The 22,445-nt window shown below is 36.1% G+C and overlaps 1 protein-coding gene and 1 long non-coding RNA gene across 4 annotated transcripts; one reads left to right on the top strand and one right to left on the bottom strand.

The window, feature by feature from the left end:
• Window positions 1-5,613: 5,613 nt before the first annotated feature.
• LOC18436899 (F-box/FBD/LRR-repeat protein At1g13570) lies at window positions 5,614-12,322 on the top strand. The gene is made up of 3 exons (XM_011626118.3): window positions 5,614-6,690; window positions 11,553-11,717; window positions 11,865-12,322. The coding sequence occupies exons 1-3, from the start codon at window positions 5,920-5,922 to the stop codon at window positions 12,156-12,158; spliced, it is 1,230 nt and encodes a 409-aa protein (XP_011624420.2). The 5' UTR covers window positions 5,614-5,919; the 3' UTR covers window positions 12,159-12,322.
• Window positions 12,323-12,395: 73 nt separating this feature from the next.
• Window positions 12,396-19,979, bottom strand: LOC110007511 (uncharacterized). Of its 3 annotated transcripts, none has more exons than XR_016044058.1 (4): window positions 19,834-19,978; window positions 18,458-18,699; window positions 18,228-18,379; window positions 12,396-13,026 (listed from the first exon to the last, which is right to left on the bottom strand). It is a non-coding gene; the product is annotated as an uncharacterized LOC110007511 (long non-coding RNA). The 3 variants fall into 3 exon arrangements; XR_016044057.1 differs by lacking the exon at window positions 12,396-13,026 and adding an exon at window positions 17,736-18,116 and having other exon boundaries at window positions 19,834-19,976; XR_002281392.2 differs by lacking the exon at window positions 12,396-13,026 and having other exon boundaries at window positions 18,124-18,379; window positions 19,834-19,979.
• Between the last annotated feature and the right edge of the window lie 2,466 nt (window positions 19,980-22,445).

The raw sequence follows: 22,445 nt of genomic DNA, 5'->3' as shown, positions 1-22,445 counted from the left end.
ATTTATTTTCATATGTATTACACACCAAACAAATGTATAAAACGTAGGAAAAGAGCCCAGGTTTAATTGGTTAGCGCTTGACAATTTGCAATGCTACGTCTTAGGCTCAATTTCTACCAAGAGTAGGGGCCCTCTCCCCACTGACTCACGCAAATAAAAAACAATGTATGACATAATTTTCACGTGAAAATATTTTGTGCACACGAACAGGAAAAGTTTAGAGATGTGATACCCTGCGATTATTCTTGAGGGAGTAAAAATAATGAACGGGTAATCAAAAAAAGAAAACTGCTTCTTGCAGGCTTAGGCTCGATCGCATTTCTACAATATGTGGTCCCAAGGTATGAAGCTATGTGGTCCCAAGGTATAAAGCATCCATCTTAACGATGGACCCAATAGGTGGTCCATCTAAAAATAATTGAAACTAAGAGTCCTAATATTTTCTTAATAGAATTATTATTTTTAATTTTTAAATCTATTTATTTTTTTCATATTCATAATCTCCATGTTTGAGATTACATATCCTTAAAAAATTAAGTCCAAAAATCCATCTCAAAAATAGATTTTTAAGGGGTGACTCATTTCTACATGGAGTCACAAAAACGGTGTCCAAAAAAAAAAAAGTTCCCCCTTTAACAGTAGAGAAAGAAACAACTCTTACTTTTGAGGTACCTTTTTTCTTTCTTGCACTGTAAAAGCACTCAATAACCATTTGTACTTGAGAAACAGCTTTTTACAATGAGCCAGTATTTGGTTGAAAATGCATTAAAAAATGATGAAGGAAAAAGGATATATTGATTATACCCGTTATGTTTCAATGAGAAAAGATGAACATTTAGCTTTAACGGATGATAAATACCCATGGAATTCTTCCCATAAGCTCCCATAAAAATAGGTGAGGTAACATGAGGCCTCAATGAGGTCGCCTCATGGCCACACATGAGGGCACACACCAACAAGTACTAGGTCCAAGTCGAGAAGCAGGATCAGTGATCTCCAAAAGGAGTACATAATTGTCTCTTTTAACCATTGGAGAAGCAGGACCAGTGATCTCCAAAAGGAGTACATAATTGTCTCTTTTAACCATTGGAGAAGTAGCGAAGATCTCGATTCTCTCGGGAAATGGAGCTTTGCTTAGAATTTCACTCCAATGTCAAATATTTGTGCTGATACACAATACCTAAACCCATGTAATTGGCCTCATATGTTGACAGAGTCCTATCTCTCATATAAATGGGTCAGTTACATGGGTTTAAACATTGTGTATCGGCCCAAATGTTGAAAACAGAGTTGGAAATCCAAGTATACCTTCATTTCCTAGGGATGTCGAAGTCCCGGTACTTCTCAAACGTTTAACAGAGAGATAATTTGTTCTGCAGTGGCCAAGAGCAGGCGGTTGATGCAAAAAATCGACATCCCTTTCTCTCTCTTAATCTCTCTTTAGGTATGGCTTGTAACAATAGCAATTATAAATAAGAGGAGAACCAGGGTGCAGTGAATCTTTCTGTTATTTTGATGAATTGGAAAGGTACAAAATTAGAAATAGGAGTGGGAGAGGCGTGGTGTATTGAATCTTTAGGCCATTGTGATAAGTTCAAAGGTTCAAATATAGGAAAAAGAGTGAGAGTGGATATGGATAGGGGCTGTGGCACCCGACGATGACCGAGTGCCGGGCCCTCGGCCCTAAGGGGTAGCAATGGCCTTGGCCTTGGGGCAACCCTAGCCCGGCCCTAATCCTCATATGGCTGGCCCAAGCCCGGAAAGGCTTGGCCTTACTATTGGGCCATGGTTTCCCAGCCCTGCCTTACAACCACTTTTGTGGCCCAGGCCTAGGGCTGGCCACCCCGCCCGATTGCCACCCTTATTTGCCATTTATAGAATCTGTTAATAGTATGGTAGAGAGCATTCACAATGCTCTAGTTGTGTGGGCTGAGTGGCCGTAGTGTGAGCATAGTTAGCAAGTCGAGAAATAATATATCGGCAAACCAAAACATTGGTAATAAATTAGTTTAAATTTAAAATATCAAAAGAAAAAAATGGGTAAAAAAGACAGATCTCCCAAAAGTAAGGTGTGTTTTATAATCGTAAATATTTTGGACTTGGCACAAAAAAATAGAGTGAAAAAATCGGATATGTACAACATGACACAATATACAATTATGATTTGTTGTTATGGTATAGATACATTAAAACTATTGAACAATAGTTTTATAGCCTTACCTAGTGCTATTAGAGTGATAACGGAGAATTTTTTGTCGAAACTCTTAATAAATCCAACAACAATACTTACTTTATTGTCACAACACAAAATATATAATAAATTTATTGGGGGCATAAAATAAAACAACAAAAGCGACAATACTAAGAGGAAAATTGTCTCATGCGGGCTGGACCGCATGTCTATATATGTGGTCCAAACAGATGGATGCAAGTAGGTGTTCTATCTTAAAAATGGATGCAAGTAGGTGTTCCATCTAAAAACAATGGAAACTAACGGTCCAAATGTTTTCTTACTGGAATTATTATTTCTAGTTTTTAAAATGGGAAAAGTTTATATAAGGTTGCAACCTTAAAATGTAGAATCACAAATGCACCTCAAAAATCTATCGGAAATGTTGTTTTAATGTTGAAAAAAACCCTCCAATCGATCATCTTGACAGCGAGGTGCATGAATATGAAAAAAAAAAGTTTTTGAGTTTCGAAAGTAGTGCATTTTGCAACACATTATCTAGACCATCCATTTTCAAGATTTTCATATATTTATATATTTATAGATCTAGTTGATTTTAACCACTTTTTAAAGTGAAAATTTTCTAATTAGGTATGAAAATAGATTTTTAAGATAATACAAAGTATTTTTTACAACAAAATTATATGTTATAATAAAATTTTAAGGTGTGCCTTAATTGGATTGTTTAAGGTTGCAACCTTATAGAAACCATACCCTTTTAAAATTTACTTATTTTTTCATATTCATCATCTCCATGTTAGATATTACGTGTCTTTAAAAATTATCCTAAAATCCATCTCAATAATAGATTTAATAGGTCCTCATTTCTGCATATGTGGGTTTGGCCATGTAGAAATCAGGTCCATATTAAAAACAAGAATTACATTAGTAAATAACAAGAACTGTAAACTAAGGTATAGGATTATTGTTCATAAATAAAAATAAAAAGACCCCTAGTATGGTATAGTGGTTAACTAAAATAAAACAAAAACATCCAAATATGTAAAATAGTGGTCCATTCAAAATGCTATGTTATATACACAAATACAATAAAAAATAAAACTAAAGTTATGAAATTAATCAAATTTCTCTATGCATAAAGAAAGCAACGAAATGCTTAAGCAAATTCAAATCAGATTGAATTATGAGCTGCATAAATCGTTAGTATCATTCAATCTCTCTTATTTTCTTTATGAGGACATTTCAGGTTCTAATAAAAAGAATACCTTTCATTGGGTTATTCTTCTTCTAACTCTACTTATTATTATGGTGAGATATACAATTATTTTGATAACTTAGTTTTTGGGGAATATATTGCTTGTATTTTTTGTATACTTTTTATTATACAATCATTTAACAATACCTACTGATCATCTAGTACTTCCACAACTTCTATTATACAAAATTACAAATATAACATCACTCAAAATAAAATAAAATAAAATCTAATATGATTATAGATTAGAACCAGATTGGAACTTCATGTCACGGTTAGGTTTTTAAACAAAAAAGTAGTGTTAAAAACCAAGTGGAAATTTGATGCAAATTTTAAGACCGGCCAGAGACTCCATGCTCCAATGCGGGTTTTGACAAAGTCTTTGGATTGGAACTTGGTGTTTCGATACAAAAACTAGGAAAAAGAAACAAGAACAAACCCTATTTAGAACTCGAGGCACAATGGAAAAAATAGAAAATTTTATAAAAAATTACATTAACATATTCAAAGTACATGTCATATTTTTAAAAAACGGCAAACATATTCAAAGTACATGTCATATTTTTAAAAAACGGCAAAGAAGAGAAGAAAAAAATTGCATAAGGTTGCAACTTGAAACTATAGAAGTAAGGTGCAACTCAAAAATTATATAAAAAAAAGTGTTCTGAAGTTGGAAAACCTTCCAATTGATCATCTTGACTTTGAGATTTATGGATGTCATTTATGGATGTAATCATTAACCGAGCCTTATCCCTACTATTTGGGTCGGCTACTTGAATCACATTCTCCCATTCTACTCTATCAAGAGTCATACTATCAGTTAGATGTACTTTGGGGCATTCTCTTGCTTTTTTAACGCATTCCACTTGAACCAATTTGCTCCTCCTTATCAATATTATATTAGGTCTATGTTGCACATGGTCAGCCCACTAAGTTTACTTTTTCTTATCTTATCGCCTATTAGAGCCACATCTAAGTTCTCTTGTATGTATGCATTTCAAATTCTATCATTGTTTATCCTGTCACTCATTCATCTCAACATCATCATCTTTGTTACACTAATCCTATGGAGATATATTGTCTTATTGGAAATTTATGCATATAAAACAAAAAAATTTCGACCGAAAATAGTACATCTTGTAACAAGTTAACCAGACCATCTATTTTTCCATAATTGTCAAATCTTTATAGATTTGCTCAATACACACCATTCTTAGAATTTGAAATTTCGTAATTAAATTAAACAGAATTTTTCAAGCCATAGTAAGATTTTCCGCATTGGAACTACCTACGAGACCTATACACCTAATACAAAACTCACCCGAAAGAAAAAATATTAACGAGAGTTTCCGTTTTATCAACATCAGCAACCTTTTGGAAGTGTATGAAACATTTTTAGGCCCTTATAGTTGCTTCTATGTAACGTAGAAGAGATGGGTGTCATTTAGGGGTGGCAACGGTCCGGCTGGATCCAGACCCTATACAGGTTTAGATTTTGAACCTGTATTCAACTTGTTAGGTCCACAAGTTGGACCCATATCTGTAACCATCGGGTTCTGGTCTAGTTGGTCCATTGCCACCCTCATTATGAGCTTCATAGTTTTTTTTTTTTTACCTATTTTCTACCATCATATACCTATATCACAATTACCTGCTACAAGATTCATATGATTTCTCATTTAATAGCTAAAGATGACTACAAGGTCTTAATGTATATGATCCTTAATATATCCAAACGAATAAGAAGTATTTTATCTCCTACATGTCAAATACGGGTAGGGTTCAAGTTTTGGACCCAGACCCGTGTTGGGTATACTCAGCGGGTCTCGAGTCGGTTCAGGGTGCGTTGCCACCCTTAGTGTCATTGTTACAATGACTATGAAATCATGATAGGCAAGGTTCAATTTTCAAATAAATAGTTATTTAGCTTAAATATCTCTCAAGGAATAAGTCCCGCAATATGGATGCGCATATTTGTAATTCAAATCCTTTTTTTTTTTCTTGTTTTTGTTTTTGTTATTCAAATCCCGTAAAAATCTCTCCATCCATAAAAAATGGTCACTACAAACTTTCCCGCTCTATCTTCTACTCACGTCTATGGGGATTATCTCTCTTTCTCTCTCTACAATGAATATATTTTCTAAAGGAGGCAAAGTCCCTCCGCCATGGGAGGTAATGCCTGGAGCACGCGCACAGGCTCCATTCATATCCTCTCTCTATCTTCTTTCCTATTTTTGTACATTTCCCTCTCTTCACAATGCCAGAAACATTCAATGCACAATGCCTCTCCTCCTCCTCCTATCTCTATTTCTATTGTTACAGAGAGGGAGAGATTGCACGATTTCAGCAAACCCTAAAGAGAGAAGAGAGAAGGGGTCATCCATTTGCGGCCTTAATCTCTTAAGCTCCATAACAGAGGCCGTCCTTGATACACAGATACAGAGTGAGAGGAGGCTCTGCTTACTCTTTGCAAATGGCTATAGCGGAAGATAGGATAAGCGAACTCCCAACAGAGATAATTCTCATGATTCTCTCAATGCTAACGATCAGAGAAGCTGCTAGGACCTCGGTCCTCTCTCGCAGGTGGAGGTCTTCTTGGACGTCCATTCCAGCGCTAAACTTCGTACCAGATACAGCATACTCATACTCATGCCACTGGGCCAATATAGTCGATTCAGTCCTCTCTCGCCATCGCGGACCCATTTCAGCGTTTAGGCTGGATAGAATAATTTGGTGCAGCTGCGAAGATATCGATCGGTGGCTCTCCATCGTATCCAGTCGAGGGATCGAAGATTTGGCCATCGACTTTTATGACCAATATTTGCCCTACAAAGTTCACCCTAGCTTCTTTTCTTGCTCATCTTTGGTATCTATAGACTTAACTTCATGCAAGCTCGAGATGCCCACAGATTTCGAAGGATTTAAGTTTCTCAAATTTCTCTCTCTGAAAACTGTGGCTCTTACTGATACTATACTTCAGACCATAGTTTCCATGAGTGAGAACTTGGAAGATCTGACCCTTATTGATTGCGAGGGACTGCGTAATATCAAAATCATCAGCACGAGCCTCCTTAATTTCCATCTGTTTGGTGTTTTTTCTGAACTTGATTTAAGTGGGAGTTTGAACATCAAGGATCTTTTCATTAATTGGGATGATGATGGAAATGGGGTTTGGCCACTGAGGCAGATTATCAATGGTCTCACCAAATTAGAGTCTCTGAGCGTCACTGGTTTTCGTCTATATGTGAGTGCTGTTTTTGCATTATTATCACTCTTAATAATTTGCTTAGTTACTCAATTTAGTTACTGTTTTTTTCTCCTTCGAGATCTTACTCATGAAATACTGCCTCTGGATGTTGATCTTTTTGCTTTTTATTTTCGCTCTAGTAATCTGTTTAGTTAGTGAACTGGTTATTTTCCCATCAAGATTTGTTTAGTCAGTAATGGTTGGGATAAGGCTCAGATGATGATTTGATTAGTCAGTATGTTTATGATTTTTTGTCCATTATTAATAATTTGAGTAGTTAGTGAACTGAGTTGAAATTTTTTCGTTAATCATTTGTTTAGGCAGTGATTTGAGTTATTCATTTTAAAGATCCTATTTTCTATAGGTGGTCAGATTTTGCTGTTTTGTGCATCCTGTAGATGTTATTCTTGCAGTTTTATAATTCATGGTGATATTTTTTCGTATACTTTCAATGTTTTACGTATACGCTGCATTTCTAGTTTTTACGCAAATTGCCACCATGTTTGGGCTACATTCATAAAAGGCAATTAGTTTTTCAAGTCTGCTTAATTGATTAAATCAGTGTTTTAAAACATAGATTTTCTGTCCAGGTGAATTAGCCATCTGGAATTTTCGACTGGATTGGAACGCCCATTCATATCAGCAAATTGGATTGATTCTCTAGTGAAGCGGTCTAAATGATAATAAAATTTTTTAAAATAAAAAATAAAATATGTGGGAATAGAGTGATCCGGCCATTCCGGATTGCATAGTTCCCTGACAAAGTCACCTGGTTCCCTAACATAATCGAGCAATTATAAGGAAACCAAACCAATTCCAACTCTAATAAGTAACCAATCAATCATGGTCAATTCTCCATGGCTGATTTTTTAAACATAGGTTAAATAGACCACTTAATTGGTTGAACCAATGTTTCAAAATTTTCCAATCTATCCATCCGGAATTGGTGCGGATCGACCCAGTTCCCAATAGGAACCCAAAATCTTATCTGATTTAGACAGACTCATGCAGTTCTATTAGATAGGTATGTCTATTAGGGAATCAAGCGAACCTGATCGGCAAATTTGCCTGGTTCCAACACTATAAATTTTTATTTTTTTATAGATTTAAAAAAATATTATTTAATTTTATTGGCTTCAATTATTTATCATAAAAACATTTCTATTATGCATCCGGACTATTTGTTTGCCGATCCAAACTGGTAGCTGGTTCGCCTAGCTGATCCGGTTTTTGAAACGCTGGGTTGAATAGATAGAGAATTAAAAAGTGAGGGCCAAGAATGTGGCTTACCATTTTGGCTTTTAGTTGTACACAAAGTAGTGGGGAACATGCATATAAATTTTATTTTCTATGCCCTCGTAAAAGTGAAATTTGTTTTTGTTGTCATAAAATGAAAGAAAACTCCAGGGACAACTTGATTTAACATGCAGCTTAAGTTTTATGCACAATGTACTCTAAACCCTCAAGTCAAAAACACCTAACCCTAAACCCTTCGTCCTGAACAGTAAACTCAAAAACCCCAAACCCTAGACCCTTCGTTCTAGTGTTTTAAGTGCACCATTGAGGCAACTTGTTAGGAGGTTCACCGAATTGGTTGTTCAGATTGCACATTAGAAATTGATGGCTAAGAAATATGTTTAACAGGTTGCCTTTTGGGGTACAAAAAAGACATGCGCAGGAATTCTATTAAAAAAGTTCATTCAACGCCTGAACTCAGACTGCACATTCTATTATGAAACTCTATCCGAGAACATTCTATTATGAAACTCTATCCGAGAACAACCATTGAGAAACTTTGTTCTCATCAAATAGTCCTCAGAATATGTGTGTTGCGAACTGGGACTTAACATCAGTCTTTTACAAGTATTTAGATGATGATTCAGGTGTTGGGAAAGAATTTGGCGATAATAACTTTAATGACGATCCAATCACTTAAGAGGATCAAGAAGAAGATCCCACTCTTCAAGAGAATTTTGTGGATGCTCCTATTTATTTACGAAGAACCACGTGGATGTGAAGTAGCTGATTGCAAAATATTAGAGATAACTTGTTTCTTTGTACCAAAAGGAACAAGTAAGATAAATGATGTTTCTAATGGAGGGCAAGAAGTAGACAAGGAAACAATTAGAAGGAACTGAAAAGAACTCACTTGTCTCAATGATGGTGCTGACAATCAATTGTATTTTGACTCAATGGCTTCTTTCTACTACTTTATGACTACTGCCTTGTCTCTGCCCTAGCACTCTATGTCTTATCAAAACCGGCGGTGCCACGGAGATATGCCGAAAGGAGTTGATGCCATTTTCATTGGTTGTTTTTGTTCCCTCGCCTATATGCATTTCAAAGTTCGTGAGCAAGTCATCTTAAATGTGTTTAAGACTAATGATATTATGGACTTGCTCTATAGAGTAGGCACTTCTCATAGTGTAATATGGTGTTATGAATGCAAACTGGAGGGCAAGTTCTCTAGAACCCAGGGAGGATGATGTAGGGCCCCATAAGGGACCTCCTAAAACCAGCATGGTTTCCACGAGCGTAGAATAATGTAATAGTGGGTTTGCAAAGCCTTGAGAGAGTCAAACATGAGGAGTTTCCAAGATTTAGGAGTTGGAATATGCTTAGGAACTTACTGGATTGTGCAATAGGAATGGGTTAGCTTTTAATATATACTAAAAACTTGAAAGACAAACAGTATAAAAGGGTTAGGCTGTGCCATTTTGAGCTCAGATTATAAAACTTTCTTTTAAAAATAAAAATACAGCAATTTGCTTGTAATTTTTGGTATAGCTTGGCTTTCACCCAATTTATTCTCTTTGCGGATGTTTTCGCGCACTAATTTGCTATACCTCCATAGTTTAGCCGCAACATGTACATTCATCAGCACCTCAGTTTTCAGTGCATCCATGAAGGCAACCTGCTTACAAAGTTGTGTGATTTGCTAAACAAGTTGAGAAGTAAATGTTACGGTGTAACAAATCGACGTAATACGATGCATGTCGAGGCATATAATAACCATGCAGTGGGGAAATTGTATTAAAAATTTTATTCATGAGGTCCAGGTAAAAAAAATGTTTTCTTTTCAGAAAATGAGACACAAAAAGTACTTAGAACGACCTTATTTGATATGCATTTTGAATTTTAATGCATGTTGCTATCTCATGCACACTCAATAAAGCAACATGTTTAGCAGGTTCACCTAATTGGCTGAATAAATTGAAAATTAAGTTGCTAGCTGAGAAATCAGTTCTACAAGTTGCATTTTTGTGGTGGCACAATAAACATATGCTGGGTAAAATACTACTTTCATTTCCTAAATAAAAAAAATAAAAATAAAAACAGTTCTTGCGACTACTTGTTTTGACATGCATTTTGAATTTTCTCCACATTGCTATCCCTGGGTTCCATTAATTGATTGAACAGATTGTGAATTATCAATTACTTGCTAAGGAATCAGTTTAACTGGTTGGCTTTTAGAGGCTCATAATAAAAATGCAGGCAGGAAAAATATATCAAAAGTAAATAGTCTCTTATGCATACTTTTCCATTTAAAAACTATACTGACACCTACACAAAATTACAATCTGTTGTATTTTTTGAAAGATGAGAACAATAAAGAATTCAGACAACATGATTTGACATGCATGTTGAATTTTTATGCACATTGTCATCCCCTCATGTCTTATGCACATTGTCATCCCTTTCGGTGGCATAGACATGCGGTGAGAATTTTTTATAAACAATTTTTCCATGAAGCCTACATCAGAACAAGATATATTATCTTTTTCATAAAATGAAAACAAAAAAAGTAATTAAAACCACTTGATTTAGCATGCTTCATGATTTTTCTTTTTGCACATTGCCATCCCTTCTTCATATTTTGGGTGCCTATTAGGACAACTTGTTTAGCAAGTTCACCTAATTGGTTGAAGAAATTACAAATTAAAAGTTATCAGCCCAGATATCACTTTACGAATTGCACTTTGGTAGTTCATAGTAAACATGTGATACGGAACATCTATGAAGTTTTTATTCATGACACTCATGTGAAAAATCACAGTTACATGATTGATTGGTTTGCGCATGGCCATATTCTCCTTGTGTTCTTGGAACGCCCATAAAGGACACTTGTTTTGCAGGTTCTGTTAATTGGTTGAATTGATGATGAATTAGGAGTCATCCCATAAGAAACCGGTTGAACCAGTAGCCATTACAGGGGCCCATAATAAACATGTGGTGGGGAATTTGAATTCAAAATTATGTTAAGGATTAACAAATTGAAGACATTAATCTATTTTTTTTTTTTTAGAAAAAGAGATCAAAAGTAATTAGGACATCTAGATTTGACATGCATTTGAATTTCTATGTACATTGTCATCCCCTCCTCATGTTCAGGCACACCCATGAACGCAACTTGCTTAGCAGATTGCTTATTTTGTTGAATACATTGACAATTAAAAGTTAATGGAAAAACTTAAGAAATATTACACTACATGGCAAGACTAAAGAAATAATTAATTCGCTAAATGGCCTTAGCAAAAAAAAACACACTCAGATCAGAGCAAAAGATGTTTGAACCAGTTAGTGAAGTCGTCCTTTTAGTGAAAGTAAAAAACAACAGCAATTATTTTGGTGGATTAGAGGAAAAATGGCTTTCACACATTGAATATAGTTCACCAAAAGAACTATTTTTATGTTTCCTAGTAGTTTTCTTTTTCCTATGAACAAGATGATTATATGATAGTTGTGGTAGTTTTCTGTTTGTAGTTATTTTATTGAAAGTGGTATTCAGAATCGAAGTAGGTGTAACTGAGGAATTATTGTGGAATCTTTTTTACATCATCGTTGGTTGTTACTTGCAGAGCTTTTATGAGAGGTCAGCTGATGGAGGAAATGGTGGGCTACCTACAATTTATAATTTTCTGCAGGAATTCGAGATACATCTAAATTGTATGGAAGTATCAGAGATCATGGGTCTGGTTTGTCTGTTGAAGAAGTTCCCAAATCTAAATGCTCTTTGCCTTAAGGTGAACATGATTCTCATAATAGGTGGCATGTTTTCTTCTTTTGGTTTCTTTTCCCTATTTTGTCTAGACACATTCATTACTGCTTTCCTGTTTTGACCTTGTCGTCTTTTGTTTCGGATTTCTTGTTTCTTCTTTTCTCTTTCGAAGGATTATGAGGAGGAGCTACAACCTGAGGGCAAATTGACTAAGACTAACTTGGAGACGTTGAATTCTGATGCTATGTCTTGCTTGGCTCAACTCAAAAAATTAAAGCTGGTACTGGCTACTCACTGTGATGAAACTCTTGACATAATTGAGTTTTTTCTGTTGAATGCGGGTGTATTGGATGAGTTTTTTATCAAAATTGGGAGTCTTCAGAATCAAGAGGAGAAATCAAAGGTTGCGGAGCGGTTGGATTCCTTTCCTAAAGCTTCTCCTGAGGCTAAGATCATATTTAGCTAGACTTGTTAGCATATCACAAACTTGCATTACTGGATATTCCTTCCATTACTATGTTGTTTACTGAATATTTCTTGATGGAAACTTTTTTTCTTTGTTTTTTTTGGATAAATGGAAGACTCTTATTTAAGTGGCAATATACATGTTCTTAATCTTATTTTTTCTTCTATTCAAATTTTGATACCATTGAAGGATATGAATTTTTGCTTGTTTGTTTTTCATCAGCAGTAAAGACATGTAGAAGTGGAATTCCCTTCTTTTAATTCATGAGTTAAATCCATAGTTACTGAGAGCGCCCAACTAGGGTAGCGCTCCCGCTCCAGGATACAGCTCCGATACTCTGTGACCGGGATCTCGTCCGGAACCCATTTCCAACTTTTTGGGAGCTCGCTTCCATTTTTAGGATTCTTGATCCCATTCATAACGGAGCTCACTCCCGCTACCGCACGGATCTCATTCCCACTGTCCCACATAATGTGTTCCCAAACAAATTAGATCCCCGCTCCCAGAATTTTAGGATTGTGATCCCTACATTCCCGAAACTCCCATCCTTAGGGAGGATCCCACCATAAACAAAAATAGCGCTACCCACCATTAAAATAGTAGGGTTATCAACTAAAAACGTGTAGAAATTGGGCCTTCAGGACTCAAAGCAGTTATTCTAGCCTTAATTCCATATGGGTAATTTTTTGATACTCTTAAAAATGTTAATTTGCCTTTCCAATCCTTTACAGAGGTTTTTCATTTGAATTCCTATAGAAAATCAGTCGCCCCAATTCTTGAATTCTTGATTCTTCTAAAAAATAAAGGAGCTTGAACTCTTCTCCTCCTCTGTCAAGGATGTCACCATGCTTCACAACCATGGAGTTGCCTGCAATCCAATGAATAATTTTTCATCAAAAATTTTACCCATTTTCAAAGCTTGTTTGGCCTTTTGGAGATCACCATAGAGGTCCCCAACTGCTAGCAAGCGAGGTTGAGATGGGTATATATATTTTTTGGCAAATAGGTCCATGGGATTAAGGGTGTGGAGGTTGAAGAGATTGTGAATGTCTGGTCAAGAGAGAAAGAAAGAGGACATGTGGAGATTGGCTCCAAATTAAGCAGAACGCAATCCAACCTTGAATGAAGCTCGATCCATTCCAAATAGGAACCCATTTTTCTTAGATGGGGACACGACTCGACTTTAAATGGCATCTTGTTCCTATTGTCTATGAGAGCACGATCCTAAAAAACATGGGAACACGATCCCATTTTACATGGAAGGTATTCTCATTAAATAAGGACATCGATCCCAATGTATCGGGAACACACTCATGTTCATACGGGATCTTGATCTGCAACTTTTACTCTCCCCGAAACTCACTCCCCAAGCTCTGAAACTTTAGGAAGCTCTCGATCCAACTCTCCCGCTCCCAAAACAGGAGCCGTTCCCGCTCCCGCTCCCAGTAACTATGGTTAAATCCACAACCTAGGCCGCAAATTTAGGCAATGGGTTAGAACCGGATTCATAAAAGTTAATTCTTATAATGTGAGGTTTATGAACAAATTTTGTTTTGGCTTTTTGGTTTGCTTGCATATATTTTTCCTTGAGGTAGTTAGCGTCACAACTTAAAGTTCATAATAGTTGAATGTCAGAAATCATTTCTAATTGTATATTTTCTTGCATATATTTTCAAAGCATGGTTTGAAGATGGTTAGTGATTACGATGGCCAGTAGTAGTTGTAAGAATGTCAGGCTGGACCAGATGCATGAGCAGCTCAACAACATGATGGAGACGATTGCACAGTTGCTGAAAGGGCGAGATCAATAGCAAGGTGCCCAAAACAAAGAGGTTCCCACGATGTTAGATCCAAATCGTGAGGGTTTTTCTGGTGATTGGAGAGAATCCAAGCCCAAATCTAGGTTGAAGAGAACTGATGATGTGTCTGTGCTCAATATACGATGGCATTGTCGGGAGCATGAATTTAATCGGGAGTCAGACAGCCAACCACCCCAACGCCGACACGACCAGCATAGGCGCACGGACGGGGAGGAATCACATGATCCCCATTCAGATACACTAGGATATAAGCGCAAAAAGTCAGATTCAGGTATTAAAGTTTCCCTTGAAGGATTTTTTGACTAGTTGACCCCTTCTTTGAATGGGAAGACAAGACCTGAATGATTAAAAGTAGGTCAAACTTGTAGCTCTTAAACCTAGGGAACCTACATCAAAGTGGCGGCATCAAGTTCAAGAAGCCAGCTTCAAAGGGTCTAAGATAAAATCAAATCATAAAACTAGACGAACGCAAGGTTATTCAAGCAATTTCTTGCCAAGATATGCACGAACATTGTACCAATAGTTTTACCGGTTGCATCAAGATACAAAATTTGTTCAGGGGTATAAGGAGGACTACTTCTTATACTTGCATAATGGGTTAACAGAGACCGAGGGCCAAACGGTTGCACATTATTTTTTAAGGGGTTGGGGAATTCGGTCCAAGATGAACTCACGCTGCCCCGGTTGGGAGCAGCCTCTCAAGCTAACTTGAAAGTAGAGGAACAACAAAGAAAGGAGGCAGCCACAAGCGGACCCATCCTCAGAGCAAAACAATCACAAACTGGAAGGCCTGCACCTCCAAACCTAGGAGTTTCTGCAGCAAAAGATGGCCCAGCTACCAGTACCTCAGCCCACGAGGCTGCTGGTCCGAGGTGTCTTTGGTGGACTGGCCCAGCTACCAGCACCAAGCCGTAGTGTGTCCGTTTAATGTAGCCCAACATCATGCCACTTGGGTAAAGCCTAAGCATGGCACTGAAAAGAACACCTAGTGATTGCTGCTGAAAACGAGGCTGAGAGTGACAATCAGGTTGATGAAGCGGTTGTTCATCAAGGAGAGGCCTAGCTGGTTCAACATGCTTCCTCATTGCCACATGCAACTAGGAAGAAGGTTGGCAGAGGACTAATGTGCACGATCTTCATCTGCGATGGGAGCTTTGAGAACTCTAAATGCCTTTTAGTTCTTTGCTTCAAGGGGAGGATACAGCTCCTAGTACTTGATAGGAACATGAGCTCCATAGAGCATGTTTGTTTTCCATCGATAATTTCATCTTTAACGCTTAAGAATCAACGACATCGAGAACCCTAAAAGAGAAAGGAAGAGGATGTTGAAGAGGGAACTTTCCTCGGAACAAGCGCCATGATGTTCATGCATCTACATATTGGGCTTGCATATCCACAATCTTCATTAGAAATGGCACACTTTTACCTGCGATAGAGGTGTTCAGGTTGCAAGTCCCAAGGTTATAAGCAGCTAGGAGCCACCCATAAGGGAAGTGCTCCAATGGAGATGAGATCTAATAGAAACATGTTCACCTCTCTGTTCTCAAAAAGATTAGTGTTGGTGTTAAGGATCCAGGTCCCATCGATTGTCCACAACAGGAGTGAACAGCGCTCCCACCCACATGGAGAATTAAATTACACTCAGTAGATCAATCTTCTCCAGTGCAGCCTTATAATTAGTACATATCTGGTGGGTCCAAGAGAACCAATATGTTCTCGCCTTGAGAACGCAAATTATCAGATTTCCATATAATTGCAACATTTGTCTTCAATTATATATATATTCATTGTAGAGAGAGAAGAGAGAGATGATCCTCGTAGACGTGAGTAGCAGATAGAGCGGGAAAGTTTTTAATCCCGGCTAACGACTGTGAGATTTTTATGGGATTTGAATAACGAAAGGAAAGAAAAAAAAAAAAAAAGAGGATTTGAACTACAATAATTTAAGCTAAATAACTTTTTTTTTAAAATGATTTCAAAAACGGTCATTCTAACAATAACGCCCCACTTCTCTGCATTACATAGAAGTGGCTAAAAATGTTTCATACACTTCAGAAAGTTGCTAATGTTGATAATAACTTTTTCTTTTGGGTGAGGTTTGTATGCTCATAATGTATAGGTTCCGATATGCAGTTCCCATGCTAAGAACCTTACAAGGGATTAGCTTGAAAATCCATATTTAAACTTAATAACGAAATTTAGAATTCTAAAAATAGTGCATATCGAGCACATCTATAGATATCTAAAAATCTTGAAAATAGATGGTCCAGATAATTTGTTACGTCTTTGTAGATTCCTATACAAAGCTTTTGTATATGTGTCTTCGGATAATCCCTTATCATTTAATCCAATTGGAATAGTTCTTCTAATTCTATGAATCTTTTGAGAACGTTCTTTTCTTGAATTTCATTCAAAAAAGTTTCGTATTGGCTGGTATTCCACCAATTTGTAACCCAAGGTTCCAGACTTTTATTAAATGATAGAGAAATCCCTAAATCAGAAAAACTATAAAAGCAAGATGCGGCAAAGAAGTCAATGCTTTCTTTTTCGCCACTTTCAATCTGGAATTGTTAATGAACCCGATTCAGTCGTCGACTCTATCTGATATTTGGATGAAGCACGAGTTCTATAACAAGATGCACTACTTTCATGTTTCGATTCTTTCTTCGATTTTTTTGCTTTATATCCATAAATCTCCAACAAGACTATATATCTATAGGATTAGTGTGGTAGAGATAAGGATGTTAAGATGGATGAGTGACAAGTTAAATAAGTATAGAATTGAAAATTAATACATACAAGAGAACTTAGATGTGGCTCCAATAGGCGATAAAATGAGGAAAATTCGACTTAGATGGGCAGGTCATGTGCAACATAGACCTAATACAATATTGTTTGGGAGGGAAAAATTGGTTCAAGTGCACGTCTCTAAAAGGGCAAGGGAGGTCCAAATGGACATGAATGAAAGTAGCGATAAGAGATATGATGACTTATGGTTTGATTGACAATATGACCGTTGGTTGAGCAGAATGTGAGAATACGGTTCATATAGCCACCCCTAAATAGTTGGGTTAAGGTTTAATTAATGATGACATCTATAAATCTTGAAGTCAAGATGATCAATTAGAAGGTTTTCTAACTTTCGAACACTCTTTTCCTATTAGATTTTTAAGGTGCACCTTACTTCTAGTTGCTATGTTATATAGCTTTTTCCTTCTTTTTTTGACGTATTTATAAATGTCATATGTATTTTAAAATTTATGGTTATCTAATTTTTGATAAAATTTTCTTTTTTTCCAAGGTGCCTTGAATTCTGGACTTCGGTCGAAACACCAAGTTCCAACGCAAATTATTTGTCGAAACCTGCATTGGAGCATGGAGTTTCTTTTTGGTCTTAAAAACTTGAAAAAAATTTCAAATGATTGCATCAGATTTCCACTTGATGTTTAACACTACTTTTTTGTTTAAAAACCTAGCCAGGACATGAAGTTCCAATTTGGTTCTAAAAACTTTGTATATCTTTTTTTAGATGTGGAACTTCATAATCCAACCTAATTCCATTAAAATTGTTAGTGTATTTTCTAAAATTCAAATTCGTTTTTATTTTATTTTAATTTGAGTGATGTAATGAGGTTGTATTTGTAATTTTGTGTAATAGGAAGAATATAGAACTACTAGGTGGTTAATAGTAATTATTGTAAGTGGGTAGTTATTGTAGTAAATTGTTAGATTTAGAGAAGATACAGAGCTCAAGAACTTTATAGAGAGAGAAACTATCTTGATCAATTCTCATTAACAAGGAATAAAACCCTAAAAGGGTTATATACAATTCAAATTTAGTGTCAAATTTATTGTAGGCCACATTATCCCTACACAAATATACAATGACAATAAAAGACAACTGAAAATTATGAAAAATATACATTTTATTTTTGTATACATATTATTACCCCCCACCAAGGGGATGCGGATATGAGTAAAGCATTAGCTTGTCCATTAGAAAATTATGGCGGCTCCGAGTAATAGATTTGGTGAAAATATCAACAGTTTGCCCAGTAGAAGAAGCATAAGGGACAGATAATGTACCATCAAGATAGCGATCACGAACATAATGACAACCTACGTCAATATTTTTGGTCTGCTCATGAAAAACTGAATTAGATGCAATCTTAATTGCACTTTGGTTATTTGCATATAAAGGTGTGGGATTTGAAATAGAGATACCAAACTCATTGAGGAAAGCACGAACCCAAACAATCTCACGAGCAAGGACATGGCACGATACTCAGCTTCAATGCTTGACTTGGAAACAGTGTCTTGTTTCTTGCTCTTCCATGATATTAATGATGACCCCAAGGAATACACAATATCCTGTAGTAGAACGGCAAGTGTCGGGATCACCTGCCCAATCCACATCTGCATATGCACTGAGATCTAAAGAGGATGTAGAGTCAAAGAATAATCTACGAATGGAAGTACCTCGAACACAGCGTAAAATTCGATGAACTGCTGATAGATATGGTCGTCGAGGATCTGAAACAATTTGGCTCACAACAAGGACATCATATGCAATATCTGAGCGAGTCATACTGAGATAGATGAGGGAGCCGACGAGTTTGCAATACATCGTAGGCTCAAGAAGAGGATCTCCAACATGTGCAGAAAGTTTAACATTGAGCTCCATAAGTGTATCAACAGCATTCGCATCATTCAATCGGGCACTGGAAACAAGATCAAGTGTATATTTATGTTGATGGATGTAAATACTGCGTTTAGAGTGAGAGATCTCAAGGCCAAGAAAATAAGATCCTTCCCCAAGATCCTTCATTTGAAATTCTTCTTACAATCATAGCTTCACATTCTTGATGGAATTGAAATCATTACCAGAGATAAGAATATCATCAACTTATAATAAAATAATGTAAATTCCATGCTTTGAGGTAATGAATAAACATAGAGTAATCATGTTTTGCACTCCAAAGATAAGTAATTTTTTTAATTTTTTTTTTTTTTTTTTTTCAAAAACAAAGAAAGTTTTCTAATAGGATAGAAGATAATTGCAAATTGCTAGGTTCAAGGAAAGACTATTGTTGTGGGAGAGCACAACAGCTTGCAAAGCATTACAAAGAAACGTCAAATAAAAACTTGCAAGCACAAAGTGATCAATTGTGTAGGATTGCAAAGATAGTTTACTAGGCAAATTGTATGAGACAAATAAATTTTGCAGCGGAAAATTTTTGATGGAGACGAGCCAAACTTGGCGTGGTAAACTTCGACGGACAAATTTTGCTTGAAAAAAAAATAGGTCATGGATGATATCAATACGAATTAATATGCTTGCAAAGGAAGTGAATGATATCAATACGAATTAAACAGTACTTAGATGGTTGGGCGTGGATATAAACGAAGTGAACAACAAATACTCGAGGAAGAGAGAGTACGCACAAATAAAATGGATGTGAAATAGATAAATACGAAGACAATGGGTTAATAGCCCTAGTTTCCCAATACTCCCTACAATGAATGGATGAAGACAAAAAAAAAATAGGGTTTCAAAGGAGAAAGGGAATAGCACATTGAAAATTTTGGAAGGTTTCAAATTTGCCATGAAAGTTTAGAGAGAAAGAGAATAAGAGAGGATCGAGGGTTTGGGGCATCGGGCAAGGGGAATGAACCCAAGTTCTCTACGCCCATAAACCACATGACACCGTTTGCAACAAAAATTTGCAACGAAACTTGCAAAATGAAAATTTGAGAGATTGATGATTGCTCCAATCGTATATGATTAGGAAAAGTAAACGAAAGATGAAGATTAAGGTATCCACAGAGAAAATAAAATTTATTTGATTACTGACCTTCACAATTTGGGCGATTTGTGAGCAGCAACAAGAAGAGATGATCGGATCTTTGTTGCTCGGATACCATGTTAGATTTAGAGCAGATGCAGAGCTCAAGAACATTCTAGAGAGAGAAACTATCTTGATCAATTCTCATTAACAAGGAATGAACCCTAAAAGAGTTTATATACAAATATAAATTTAGTGTAGACCACATTATCCCTATACAAATATACATTGACGATAAAAGACAATTGAAAATCATAAAAAATATACATTTTATTTTTTTATACATATTATTATAAATATAGCTATATGAACATCTATTTAATGAAAAGTGTGTAGTGGGAAAATTAGGTTATATGTATCAAATTTGTAATACTTCTATGTACCCCACTTTTCCTCACTAAATGAGAATTGGTTTTCTTCCAACACATATTGATTGTCCTTCTTCTCTCTCTTTGGTGGTAGTCTTGGGCTAGGGTGACATTATTACACTAATTGAGAAGCGAATTGTTCTAGTATTGTGGTATTCATCTTTCTCCACATGTTATAAGAGCTACAAGAGTGGTGGTGATATTGTCTTGAGTCCCTTTATGAAGAGGATTGATTGTCTTTTTGAAGATGAATTTGGGTTGAAGGTCGAATATTTTTAGTGTTGAGTTGGGAACTCAACCAATGCTATCAAGAATCTTTGTTCGAAGATCTCTCTTGTTGATTTAGAATGACTTATTTCATAGGAACAAATGAAGTGGTGCATCATTCATGGGTTAGAGAGGAAGTATGCTCCCTATATTACTACTATTCAAGGGTGGGCTCTACAGCCATTCTTATGGGAATTTGAGAATCCTGGATTTTGAATTTGGCAAAGTGATGGAGATGATCGCATCACACTTAAGAGCTAGGCATAGTCTTTTTGTTAGAAAATCACTTAAGGGGAAGTGCTAATATTACTAAAGTGTATTTTCTAGAAATCATATTAGTTTTTATGTTGTTTTATTTTTAGCGATGTAGTGATGTGATATTTGTAATGTTGTGTAGTAGGAAGTTATAAAACTACTAGGTAGTTGGTAGTTATTGTTGCAAGTAGTAGTTATTGCAGTAAATATGATGGTAAGAACTTCTAGAGAGGTGTGTGGTAGAAAAACTAGATCTTATGTGTCATATTAGTTTGTAATGTTTTTATATACCGCATTTTTCATCATTGATTGGAAATTTATTTTTCTTCCACCTCATCTTGATTGTTCCTCTCTATCTCTTTGATGGTGAGTCTTGGGCTAGTGTGACATTGTTACACTAATTAAGAAGTAGAATATTCCAGTATTGTATCATATGTCTTTCTCCACAAAAAAGAGAGAGAAATCCTTATATTGTCTCATTCCTTGTGTTTTCTTAAAAATGTATTGATATTTCTATGTATAACCGTTCAATATGACATACGAAGCAAATGAATGTTACTATTATACATACAATACAAAGATATTACATGTATCGTTACAGGAACATAATAGGCAAAATTACAAAAAACCTTCAAGACCACACTTTCTATGCAACTTACCCCAACTTAAATTTTTCTCTCACTTTTTTTCCTATATCAAATTTTCTATGCGAATACCCTACAAGGGAAAAAGTTTATCTTTTTAGACAGAAATGCCCTTCCCATACACAAAAATCATTTTGGCCAAATTTGACGTTGACTTTTGGACCTAGTAGGACATTGTCGAAGCACACGATCACATTGCAGGAGGGTATAAGTGTCGGACCGCCCTAAGACAATTACCGAACCGAAACTGAGTATTGTTGGACCGCCTTTTACAAAGTGTCGGGGTCTTGGAATCCAGTAACATCTACTGCCGGACCACCCTTTGCAACTGCCAAACTGCCCTTTGCAACTGTTGGACCGCACTTTACACAATGCTGAAGCCCTACTCTCAGACCACACTTTACCCAGTGTCGAAGCCCTACTGCCAAACCGCACCACACTCTACTCAGTGTCGAAGCCCTACTGCCAAACCGCATTTTACACAGTGCCAGAGCCCTATTGCCGGACAATACTTTACACAATGTCGGAGCCCTACTACAAGACCGCACGTACATAGTGCTAGAGCCCCTAGTTTGGTGGGATAGAGGAGAGAGAGGCATGGGTATGGTAAAAGTAAGGGAGGGTAGTTTAGGCATTTTTTTATTTTTTATTTGGTTGGGGGTATTTCCATAGAAAGTGTATTTTGGGGAAAAAATGAGAAAAAGTTAGATTGGGGGTAAGTTGCATAGAAAGTGCAGTCTGGGGGTTTTTGTAATTTTGCAAACAGAATATCCCAAGACAAAATAAATTGGAATATGGAAAAAAAAACAAAGAGTGAAAAATTCCGGCGGAAAAAGAGGAATAATAATAGAAACAAGAGAAGCAACATAAAAGAAGACAAACAAAAATGTAAATGCATCTTAAAAATGCTAGACATAATTAATTTTTGGATGGTCACAACTAGTTGTTTAAGACTCATTATTGTTATTGTTATTGTTATTATTGTTATTGTTGTTGTTATTATTGTTGTTGTTGTTGTTGTTGTTGTTGTTGTTGTTGTTGTTGTTAATTGTTGTTAATTGTTGTTATTTGTTGTTGTTGTTAGTAT

This window comes from Amborella trichopoda, chromosome 11 (genome assembly GCF_054954075.1).
Source record: "Amborella trichopoda isolate Santa Cruz 75 chromosome 11, AtrichopodaSantaCruz75HAP2 v2.0, whole genome shotgun sequence".
NCBI classification, from domain to species: domain Eukaryota; kingdom Viridiplantae; phylum Streptophyta; class Magnoliopsida; order Amborellales; family Amborellaceae; genus Amborella; species Amborella trichopoda.
Note: the sequence above shows the minus strand (reverse complement) of the source record. Positions and strands in the feature narration are given on the sequence as shown.